General features: G+C 38.5%; 1 protein-coding gene and 1 pseudogene across 1 annotated transcript in view; both read right to left on the bottom strand.

Moving 5' to 3' along the window:
• Nucleotides 1–1,835: 1,835 nt before the first annotated feature.
• LOC110530018 (inactive phospholipase D5) overlaps nt 1,836–12,070 on the bottom strand; it is a 59,166-nt gene continuing 48,931 nt past the window's right edge. Inside the window, exons 9-10 of the mRNA XM_021612778.2 lie at nt 4,941–5,031; nt 1,836–4,745 (exon numbers count right to left, since the gene is read on the bottom strand). Coding sequence (XP_021468453.1) covers nt 4,471–4,745; nt 4,941–5,031 — 366 coding nt within the window. The 3' untranslated portion in view covers nt 1,836–4,470. The remainder of the gene's footprint in view (nt 4,746–4,940; nt 5,032–12,070) is intronic.
• LOC110530025 lies at nt 11,397–11,847 on the bottom strand (annotated as a pseudogene).

The following is a 12,070-nucleotide window of genomic DNA, read 5'->3' as shown; positions in this document are numbered from 1 at the left end:
TGTTTGGGATGCTCTGGTTTGACGTGTACGACAGCATGTTCCAGTTCCCGACAATATCCAAGAACTTTGCACAGCCATTAGAGGAGTGGGACAACTTTCCACATGCCACAATCAAATGGTGGTCACACCAGATACTGACTGGTTTTCTGATCCCATCATCTTTTTTTAAGGTATCTGTGACCAACAGATGCATATCTGTATTCCCAGTCACATGAAATCCATAGATTAGGGCCTAATGAATTTATTGAAATTGACCGATTTCTGTATATGAACTGTAACTCAGTAAAATGTCATGTTGCGTTTTATATTTTTGTTCAGTATATAATTAACTGGTGGGACATATTGTCCTCCAGAGGGCAGTCATTGTACTGTAATAGTATCGAAATGAATGGTTATGTTTGAGAGCATCAAAACCGCAATGTATTATGAGTCAATTGTGACTGACTGATAAACAAATAATGAGCCGCTATTTACAATGCAAGGTGATTTGTAGAACAGTCAGTCGGCAGTCGCCTGCACTGTCGGCTGCAATGTCGAACCAGCCCAATCAATGTCTTCAACACAGGAGGTTGGTGGCACCTTAATTGGGGAAGACGGGCTCGTGGTAATGGCTGGAGCAGAATGAGTGGAATGGTATCAAATACATCAAACACATGGTTTGATGCCATTCCATTTGCTCCCTTCCAGACATTATTATGAGCCATCTTCCCCTCAGCAGCCTCCACTGGTCTTCCATGTGTTGTGATGCAATGTGCTTTTAAATGAACTGTAAATCACCTTGACCACAGTGGTATCCTTCAAGCTATTATTACAATCATACCTTTTAAATGAATTAATTTACCATTCAGTAGTAGCGTATGACATGTTTGCCTACTGTGGATGTACAAATCTAATCTAACATTTTGAAAAACTACACAGGAGACTATTCTAATAAAATTTAGGCTGTCTGTCTAATGCACAAGTGATGATGAGGACTAAGACTATTCATTAATCTTTACTTTGTATTCAGACATCTTTTGTGCTTGTTTGCAGGTGAGAGAAAGTCTTTCCTTGGGGCGGCAGGGTAGCCGAGTGGTTAGAGCGTTGGACTAGTAACCGAAAGGTAGCAAGTTCGAATCCCCGAGCTGTCGTTCTGCCCCGAAAAGGCAGTTAACCCACTGTTCCTAGGCCGTCATTTGAAATAAGAATTTGTTCATAACTGACTTGCCTAGTTAAATAAAGGTAAAATATAAAAACAAACTCTAGGTGGCAACAGTGAATCAGGGACAGTTTATACTGTAGGTTGTATCTGGGACACACCCACATTTGGTTTGCTCTGATCTGTTTTGAATGGGTTCGATGTATAGGTTAGGAAATGTTTATCCCAGAATCGCTACATCAAGAGCAAAAGGTTTGCCAGCAATTGAATAAGAAAACACGTTTCTTGTGCAGTGACAAAGTGCATTCCTAAACAGATGATTGACAGACATGCACTCGTAAAACAATATATAAAGTAGCCTGGACTGTTGCACCAACAGCCTTTGACTACCTCTTTATGACATGAGGACATAAAAGTAACTGCCAAAATAAAGGAAACACTTGAGTAAATGAGGGATGCAAAGTATATGTATTGAAAGCAGGTGCTTCCACACAGGTGTGGTTCATGGGTTAATTAAGCAATTAAAACATCCCATCATGCTTAAGGTCATGTATACAAATGCCCAGTTGCCCATTACTTTGACTACCATGGCTAGAAGAGATATCTGTGCCTTTGAAAGAGGGGTCTCAAAGGAGCATAGGGGGTTTAAAGGGTGTGTGTGTGTGTCTCAGTCATCAGATCTCAACCCAATTGAACACTTATGGGAGATTCTGGAGCGGCGTCTGAGACAGCGTTTTCCACCACCATCAACAAAAAAACGAATGATTGAATTTCTCGTGGAAGAATGGTGTTGCATCCCTCCAATAGTTGCAGACACATGTCGAATCGATGCCAAGGCTCATTGACGCTGTTCTGGCGGCTCGTGGTGGCCCAACGCCCTATTAAGACACTGATGATGTTTCCTATATTTTGACAGTTACCTGTAGTTAAAGGGTAAGTTGTTGTACAGATATTTACTGTCAGATTAAGAACATTGTCTGCCATAAGAGCAGTGTACATCATAGATGTGTTAATGCTACATTTATGTACTGGTTAACGCTGACAAACGTATTAATATTTTCAGGAAGTACGTGCATTGTTATTTTTTCAATTTACTATTAATATTTTTCTTGTATCAGAATATGATAACAGAACCCCAGTTATAAAATAATGTGTGAAGGGAACTACCTGTAAACATGGAGAAAGTTATATTATATTACTATGAAAAGACAGATGAAACAGAATTAATAGAAGTGTAATGCCAATCAAACACCACAGATAGGCCTATTACATACAGAATTTAGTCATTAGAGTGACATGTTCATAAAAAGGTTTTGACAACTCCTGTAGTTGATCATCTTTGATGTTCAGGCGCAAAGTGTATCATGCGTGTGGTGTAAAGAGTTGCTGTGGTTACTTTCTCTGCCGGTGTTAAGTCCAATGCATAAGGTCTTATTTCAAAACATGTCCTTGGGGGAACTGGAAATGGTGTTTAGCAGTCTTTAAAAAGTCATGCTATTGATCTTACTGACTGAAATAGCCTCCAATTGTTTACAATATCTGTTCAATAAGTCAACATCTGTTTTTAAAGAGAGCTACTGTTGTCCCACTGGTTCAACACCCTTTTCCAGTTATACCTAATAAACCTAATTATTCACGAAGACCCTGGGAATCTAGGACCAATATTCCATTAGATAAAATCATTGTCTTGTAATTTTACCAAACAAATACCTTAGGCCAGGGATGGGCGACTTTGATGGGGGTGGGGGCCACAACAAAGCCGAACTCATCATAGGGGGCAGCAGTGGCTCACGGGTCTGTGTACCCACATCCATACTCACACATGCAATCAGAGCCTTTTGGGGGCCATTAAGTGGAAGTTATACGTTTCAGAGTTAATTTCCTGCAATTCTATACATATTTGCCATGAGGCGGAGAAGATTTCTCAATTTTATAACTCATTTCATGCAATTCTACTAATTTTGTCATGGGGTGGAGAGAAATGTTTGCAGTTTTTAATATGATGTGACTAACAACATCAATGTAGGCCCCCCAAATTGGTAATTCAACCATGATTACTAAAAGTTTAGATAGCTGGCCGCAGGACTAACTTACAATCACAGTTGTTTTTGCTGACATGGGCTAATTGAGTGACTGACATAACGAGAGAAACTGCTGATGCACAACCAAATTTCAAAATGTCACCTTGTGTATTCTACTCTTCTAACTCAACAGTAAGTTGAGACCCTGACAGATCTTTTGTTTTAAGGCTTTGAAAATTGATCCGTGGGCCTACAAAAGGGGGGCCTCCAGTTGCCCATCCTTGTCTTAGACCTTAAAAGGGCAGCTCAGCTCCTTCCAATGTTAATATGCTATTGACCGCTGCAGTTGGTTTTCATTTTAACCTATGCATAAGATGATAGCATATCCCTTACAAACTAAGTACTGTCCAGGGACATGGTGGTTTCAACACTTTCCAGGAAGCAAGACGCTCACCTTTTGAGTACAGAAAGGTACATTTAAAAAATAATTAATAATATATAAATGATGTGATCATGCTAAAAACATAACAGCCCTAAAGCTCTATCACAAGTTAAATATCTATTCTACCCTATTGAGTGTTTCCAACAAAGAAAATATGCAGAATAGAAGACTGCAACTTTTACTTAAAATTGGATGCTGGAAATTGAGTCAAGATTCAACCCCAGTAAGTTTACATTCTGGTTTAGACCAAAACAGAATTTTAGACATGATACCAAAATAGATGAATGCCAATGGGGCATAATTGTCTTTACTCTGCAACAATAAACATCAAATAGATGTCTTTATCTTAGGAGTCAGGTGAGGTTTCTGGCATTCCTATTTTCCCCATTAGTTTCATTTGATCAGCTGTGGTCCAACAGACAGATGGCCCCAGTTCATTTGGTCGAGGTTGGAGGTATGCTGCACTTTGTAAATGAATATTGAAGACACACCAGGTAAACACCTTTTGGAGTATAGATTTGTATAGGATATCTCCACACTACTGTCCATGCAGCTCCAACCTGCTTAGGCCAGAGAGGGTTTTAAAGGGTTGTGATGAATGATGTCATTATTGGCAAAATGGATTTAACGATGAACTATATTTACTGAGGTTCAGCATTCAATAGAAAATCAATTTATTTGATCAGTTCCCTTCCCATGAATGTCTTCTGTAAGAAACAGTCAGGATGAAATAAGCAGAAGGTTCAATAGAGGAACAAATGCCCTCCAAGTCCTATATTACGTCTACAGTGTCCGATTTCAGTATTAAACTGTTATTTTTCTCTTAAAGCCTGCATAAATCAGTCTTGTAACGCACCACGTCTTCGGATTCACAGGGAGCCATTGGGACTCTCCTTACTCCCATTGCGCTCTGTTGGTTGAGCGATTTTGAGATGTGCCAGTTGGTTGAGCTGGTGCTTGTTGCAGACTGGGATCTTGTTAGCCTGCAGGCTCTTGGTGTGGCGTGAATACCAGTCCCGCTGGAACGTAGCCCTCACCTGTTCCACCAACGTTGAGTTCTTCTCTTTCACCCCCTCCACCTGATTGATCACCAAGCCTGCTCCAGCGTTGAACGTAAACTCATTCCCCACCCAGTCAAAGTTCCCTATGGGACAACAGACACCCGTCAAAACCGTTAATCAGAAATATAGATTCAAAGGTACTAGCCAAATACTCAACCCACCTCACAAGCAAACTAATCAATCCACCAACCAGTAGACCAATAATTAAATTTTAAAAAAAATTAAAAACATTTGCAAAATAGTTATTACTCATCTGAAATGAATGCAAGTGAACTCACCTATGTACACAGCACTGTCTGTCACCATTAATCTGTTATGGTTGATTCCCTGTAGCGTGCCATCTCTCTGTTCCCTGGGGCTGAAGAACTTCTGCACAAAACACAAAAGGACTGGCTTAGCAGTAGTGATTAATGAATACATTTTACATGACCTACAGTAGGTTTGCAGGTACAGTAGAGATGAATACATTTTACATGTACAGTAGGTTTGCAGGTACAGTAGAGATGAATACATTTTACATGTACAGTAGGTTTGCAGGTACAGTAGAGATGAATACATTTTACATGATGTACAGTAGGTTTGCAGGTACAGTAGAGATTAATACATTTTACATGATGTACAGTAGGTTTGCAGGTACAGTAGAGATTAATACATTTTACATGATGTACAGTAGGTTTGCAGGTACAGTAGAGATGAATACATTTTACATGATGTACAGTAGGTTTGCAGGTACAGTAGAGATTAATACATTTTACATGATGTACAGTAGGTTTGCAGGTACAGTAGAGATTAATACATTTTACATGATGTACAGTAGGTTTGCAGGTATAGTAGAGATTAATACATTTTACATGTACAGTAGGTTTGCAGGTACAGTAGAGGAATACATTTTACATGATGTACAGTAGGTTTGCAGGTACAGTAGAGGAATACATTTTACATGACCTACAGTAGGTTTGCAGGTATAGTAGAGATGAATACATTTTACATGATGTACAGTAGGTTTGCAGGTACAGTAGAGATGAATACATTTTACATGATGTACAGTAGGTTTGCAGGTATAGTAGAGATGAATACATTTTACATGATGTACAGTAGGTTTGCAGGTACAGTAGAGGAATACATTTTACATGACCTACAGTAGGTTTGCAGGTATAGTAGAGATGAATACATTTTACATGTACAGTAGGTTTGCAGGTACAGTAGAGATTAATACATTTTACATGATGTACAGTAGAGATTAATACATTTTACATGACCTACAGTAGGTTTGCAGGTATAGTAGAGATTAATACATTTTACATGACCTACAGTAGGTTTGCAGGTACAGTAGAGATGAATACATTTTACATGACCTACAGTAGGTTTGCAGGTATAGTAGAGATGAATACATTTTACATGTACAGTAGGTTTGCAGGTACAGTAGAGATTAATACATTTTACATGTACAGTAGGTTTGCAGGTACAGTAGAGATGAATACATTTTACATGATGTACAGTAGGTTTGCAGGTACAGTAGAGATGAATACATTTTACATGATGTACAGTAGGTTTGCAGGTACAGTAGAGATTAATACATTTTACATGACCTACAGTAGGTTTGCAGGTACAGTAGAGGTGAATACATTTTACATGATGTACAGTAGGTTTGCAGGTACAGTAGAGATTAATACATTTTACATGTACAGTAGGTTTGCAGGTATAGTAGAGATGAATACATTTTACATGTACAGTAGGTTTGCAGGTATAGTAGAGATGAATACATTTTACATGTACAGTAGGTTTGCAGGTACAGTAGAGATGAATACATTTTACATGACCTACAGTAGGTTTGCAGGTACAGTAGAGATGAATACATTTTACATGATGTACAGTAGGTTTGCAGGTACAGTAGAGGTGAATACATTTTACATGATGTACAGTAGGTTTGCAGGTACAGTAGAGATTAATACATTTTACATGTACAGTAGGTTTGCAGGTATAGTAGAGATGAATACATTTTACATGTACAGTAGGTTTGCAGGTACAGTAGAGATTAATACATTTTACATGTACAGTAGGTTTGCAGGTATAGTAGAGATGAATACATTTTACATGACCTACAGTAGGTTTGCAGGTATAGTAGAGATGAATACATTTTACATGTACAGTAGGTTTGCAGGTACAGTAGAGATTAATACATTTTACATGATGTACAGTAGGTTTGCAGGTACAGTAGAGGAATACATTTTACATGATGTACAGTAGGTTTGCAGGTATAGTAGAGATGAATACATTTTACATGACCTACAGTAGGTTTGCAGGTACAGTAGAGATTAATACATTTTACATGATGTACAGTAGGTTTGCAGGTATAGTAGAGATGAATACATTTTACATGACCTACAGTAGGTTTGCAGGTACAGTAGAGATTAATACATTTTACATGATGTACAGTAGGTTTGCAGGTACAGTAGAGATGAATACATTTTACATGACCTACAGTAGGTTTGCAGGTACAGTAGAGATTAATACATTTTACATGATGTACAGTAGGTTTGCAGGTACAGTAGAGGAATACATTTTACATGACCTACAGTAGGTTTGCAGGTATAGTAGAGATGAATACATTTTACATGATGTACAGTAGGTTTGCAGGTATAGTAGAGATGAATACATTTTACATGACCTACAGTAGGTTTGCAGGTATAGTAGAGATTAATACATTTTACATGTACAGTAGGTTTGCAGGTATAGTAGAGATGAATACATTTTACATGTACAGTAGGTTTGCAGGTACAGTAGAGATGAATACATTTTACATGACGTACAGTAGGTTTGCAGGTACAGTAGAGATGAATACATTTTACATGACCTACAGTAGGTTTGCAGGTACAGTAGAGATTAATACATTTTACATGACCTACAGTAGGTTTGCAGGTACAGTAGAGATTAATACATTTTACATGATGTACAGTAGAGATGAATACATTTTACATGATGTACAGTAGGTTTGCAGGTACAGTAGAGATGAATACATTTTACATGACCTACAGTAGGTTTGCAGGTACAGTAGAGATGAATACATTTTACATGACCTACAGTAGGTTTGCAGGTATAGTAGAGGTGAATACATTTTACATGTACAGTAGGTTTGCAGGTACAGTAGAGATTAATACATTTTACATGTACAGTAGGTTTGCAGGTACAGTAGAGATGAATACATTTTACATGACCTACAGTAGGTTTGCAGGTACAGTAGAGATGAATACATTTTACATGATGTACAGTAGGTTTGCAGGTACAGTAGAGATGAATACATTTTACATGATGTACAGTAGGTTTGCAGGTACAGTAGAGATGAATACATTTTACATGACCTACAGTAGGTTTGCAGGTACAGTAGAGATGAATACATTTTACATGTACAGTAGGTTTGCAGGTATAGTAGAGGAATACATTTTACATGTACAGTAGGTTTGCAGGTATAGTAGAGGTGAATACATTTTACATGTACAGTAGGTTTGCAGGTACAGTAGAGGTGAATACATTTTACATGATGTACAGTAGGTTTGCAGGTACAGTAGAGATGAATACATTTTACATGACCTACAGTAGGTTTGCAGGTATAGTAGAGATGAATACATTTTACATGACCTACAGTAGGTTTGCAGGTACAGTAGAGATGAATACATTTTACATGATGTACAGTAGGTTTGCAGGTACAGTAGAGATTAATACATTTTACATGTACAGTAGGTTTGCAGGTACAGTAGAGATGAATACATTTTACATGACCTACAGTAGGTTTGCAGGTACAGTAGAGATTAATACATTTTACATGATGTACAGTAGGTTTGCAGGTACAGTAGAGATGAATACATTTTACATGACCTACAGTAGGTTTGCAGGTACAGTAGAGATGAATACATTTTACATGTACAGTAGGTTTGCAGGTATAGTAGAGGAATACATTTTACATGTACAGTAGGTTTGCAGGTATAGTAGAGGTGAATACATTTTACATGTACAGTAGGTTTGCAGGTACAGTAGAGATGAATACATTTTACATGTACAGTAGGTTTGCAGGTACAGTAGAGATTAATACATTTTACATGACCTACAGTAGGTTTGCAGGTACAGTAGAGATGAATACATTTTACATGACCTACAGTAGGTTTGCAGGTACAGTAGAGATGAATACATTTTACATGTACAGTAGGTTTGCAGGTACAGTAGAGATGAATACATTTTACATGACCTACAGTAGGTTTGCAGGTACAGTAGAGATGAATACATTTTACATGATGTACAGTAGAGATGAATACATTTTACATGTACAGTAGGTTTGCAGGTACAGTAGAGATGAATACATTTTACATGACCTACTGTAGATATGATTAAATACAGTGCACTGCAAAAGTATTGGGATAGTGCCACATTTTTTGTTTTGGCTCTGTACTACAGCACGTTTTGATTATTTTGTGGCCGATAGAAAGGAATGTCAAATAATGTAGTGTTTTTTTGGAGTCACTTTTATTGTAAATAAGAATAGAACATGTTTTTGAACACTTCTACATTAATGTGGATGCTACCATGATTACGGATTGTCCTGAATAATGATGAGTGAGAAAGTTAGACGCACAAATATCATACCCCCCCAAACATTTTTATCGTAATGCTGAGAGGTTAGCATGTCATGGTGGTATGATATTTGTGTGACTAACTTTCTCACTTATAATTATTCATGATTAATACAGGACTATCGGTATTCATGGTAGCATCCATATTAATGTAGCGATTTATAGAACAGGGGCGCAACTTTCACTGGGGACAGGGGGGAACATGTCCCCCCCACATTCTGAAATGGCATTTTTGTGCCACCTAGTTTTATCATTGAAATGTGATACAAAGGAAAGGGGGGATAGTTGTACAACTGAATGCCTTCAACTGAAATGTATCTTCCGCATTTAACCCAACCCCTCTGAATCAAATCAGGCAACGGTGTGCTTTAGGACCATGCGGACGCCTCTGACCAGTTTGGAGTGTTTATCCGAGAGGATAAAACAAATATACAGTACCAGTGAAAAGTTTGGACACACCTACTCATTCAAGGGTTATTTTATTTTATTTTGACTATTTTCTACATTGTAGAATAATAGTGAAGACATCAGCACTATGAAATAACACATGGAATTATGTAGTAACCAAAGAAGTGTTAAACAAATCAAAATATATATCTTAGATTCTTCAAAGTAGCCACCCTTTGACCTTGATGACAGCTTTAAACACTCTTGGCATTCTCTCAACCAGCTTCACCTGGAATGCTTTTCCAACAGTCTTGAAGGACTTCCCACATATGCTGAGCACTTGTTGGCTGCTTTTTCTTCCCTCTGCAGTCCAACTCATCCCAAACCATCTCAATTGGGTTGAGGTCAGGTGATTGTGGAGGCCAGGTCATCTGATGCAGCACTCCATCACTCTCCTTCTTGGTCAAATAGCCCTTACACAGCCTGGAGGTGTGTTGGGTCATTGCCCTTTTTTAAAGCCAAATGATAGTCCCAATGCTGGTTAAGTGTGCCTTGAATTCAAAATAAATCAGTGTCACCAGCAAAGCACCCCCACACCATCACACCTCTGCTTCACGGTGGGAACCACACATGCAGAGATCATCCGTTCACCTACTCTGCGTCTTACAAAGACACGGCGGTTGGACTCATCAGACCGAAGGACAGATTCCCACCGGTCTAATGTCCATTGCTCATGTTTCTTCGCCCAAGCAAGTCTCTTCTTAGTGGTTTCTTTGCAGCAATGATGGCCTGATTCACACAGTCTCCTCTGAACAGTTGATGTTGAGATGTGTCTGTTACTTGAACTCTGAAGTATTCATTTGGGCTGCAATTTCTGAGGCTGGTAACTCTAATGAAGTTATCCTCTGCAGCAGAGGTAAATCTGGGTCTTCCTTTCCTGTGGCGGTCCTCATGAGAGCCAGTTTCATCATAGCGCTTGATGGTTTTTGCGACTGCACTTGAAGAAACTTTCAAAGTTCTTGACATTGTCCACCCTGACTGACATTCACATCTTAAAGCAATGATGAACTTTAATTTATCATTGCTTATTTCAGCTGTTCTTACCATAATATCAAATCACATTTTATTTCTCACATGTGCCGAATACAACAGGTACAGTGAAATGCTTCCTTACAAGCTCTTAACCAACAATGCAGTTAAGAAAAAAAGAAGAGAAAAAAAAGAACAAAGTAACAAATAATTAAAGAGTAGCAATAAAATAACAATATGGACTTGGTCTTTTACCAAATAGGGCTGTCTTCTGTATACCACCCCTACCTTCCACAAATTCACTTTTAACAAGGCACACCTGTTAATTGAAATGCCTTCCAGGGTACTACCTCATGAAGCTGTTTGAGAGAATGCCAAGAGTGTGCAAATCTGTCATCAAGGCAAAGGGTAGCCACTTTTTAAAGAATCTCAAATATAAAATATATTTTGATGTAACTTTTTTTTGTCCCTCCCACTTCTAAAACCAAAGATGCTCCCCTGGTTTAGAAACATATTATATTCTTATTTACAATTAAAGTGACTCCAAAATGATACAATACATTACTTACCATTCATTTCTATTGGGCACAAAATAATCTTTAACACAACCAAAACAAACAGCAAATGCCTCCAACAAGTTTTGTAGAGTCACAAGCTTTATGTAATCATTGCAAGTTATGAATATGGTACCAAATACTAAACTTTGTGGATGTGCTCCATGAGGATACGCTTGTTCTTGAACACATTACCCTTCACCTTAAGGTAGAGACTGTGGTACATGTGCCTGTCAATCTTATGGGACTCCCTGTAGCGACGGAGAAGACGACGCAGGATTCTTATGCGACGCATCCAAGACAGCTTCTCTGGCATACGGGCGTTGGCTGTACCCTTTCTCTTACCGATTCTTGTGTGCCTTCACTTGCGACGCGCCAGCATGTTCTTACGGGCGCGAGAGTGCACCGTGACAGGCTTGCGGATGATAAGACCATCCTTTACCAGTTTACGGATCTGCTGGCGGGAGTTGGCGTTAGCAATCTCATTGGTCTCGTTGGGGTCCAGCCATACCTTCTTCTTGCCACAGCGCAGGACGCTAGAGGCAAGCCTCTTTTGAAGCCTGAGCATGCTCATGGCTGCTACTGCAAATCCAAATACTAAACTTTTGACTACTTTAATACACATAAGTGAATTTGGAGGGACTATGTACAAAAAGTCCTGTAATTTCTAAACGGTTCACCAGTTATGGATGAAATTGCCTTCTAATTAAAGCTGATAGTCTGCACTTTAACCTCAGTCATTGTATCATTCAAATCCAAAGTGGTGGAGTATAGATTAAACAAATAAAATAAAAATGTATAATTGTCCCAATACTT

The sequence above is a fragment of the Oncorhynchus mykiss genome, chromosome 1 (genome assembly GCF_013265735.2).
Source record: "Oncorhynchus mykiss isolate Arlee chromosome 1, USDA_OmykA_1.1, whole genome shotgun sequence".
NCBI lineage: Eukaryota > Metazoa > Chordata > Actinopteri > Salmoniformes > Salmonidae > Oncorhynchus > Oncorhynchus mykiss.
The sequence above is the reverse complement of the archived record's forward strand: the minus strand, read 5'-3'. Positions and strand labels throughout refer to the sequence as shown.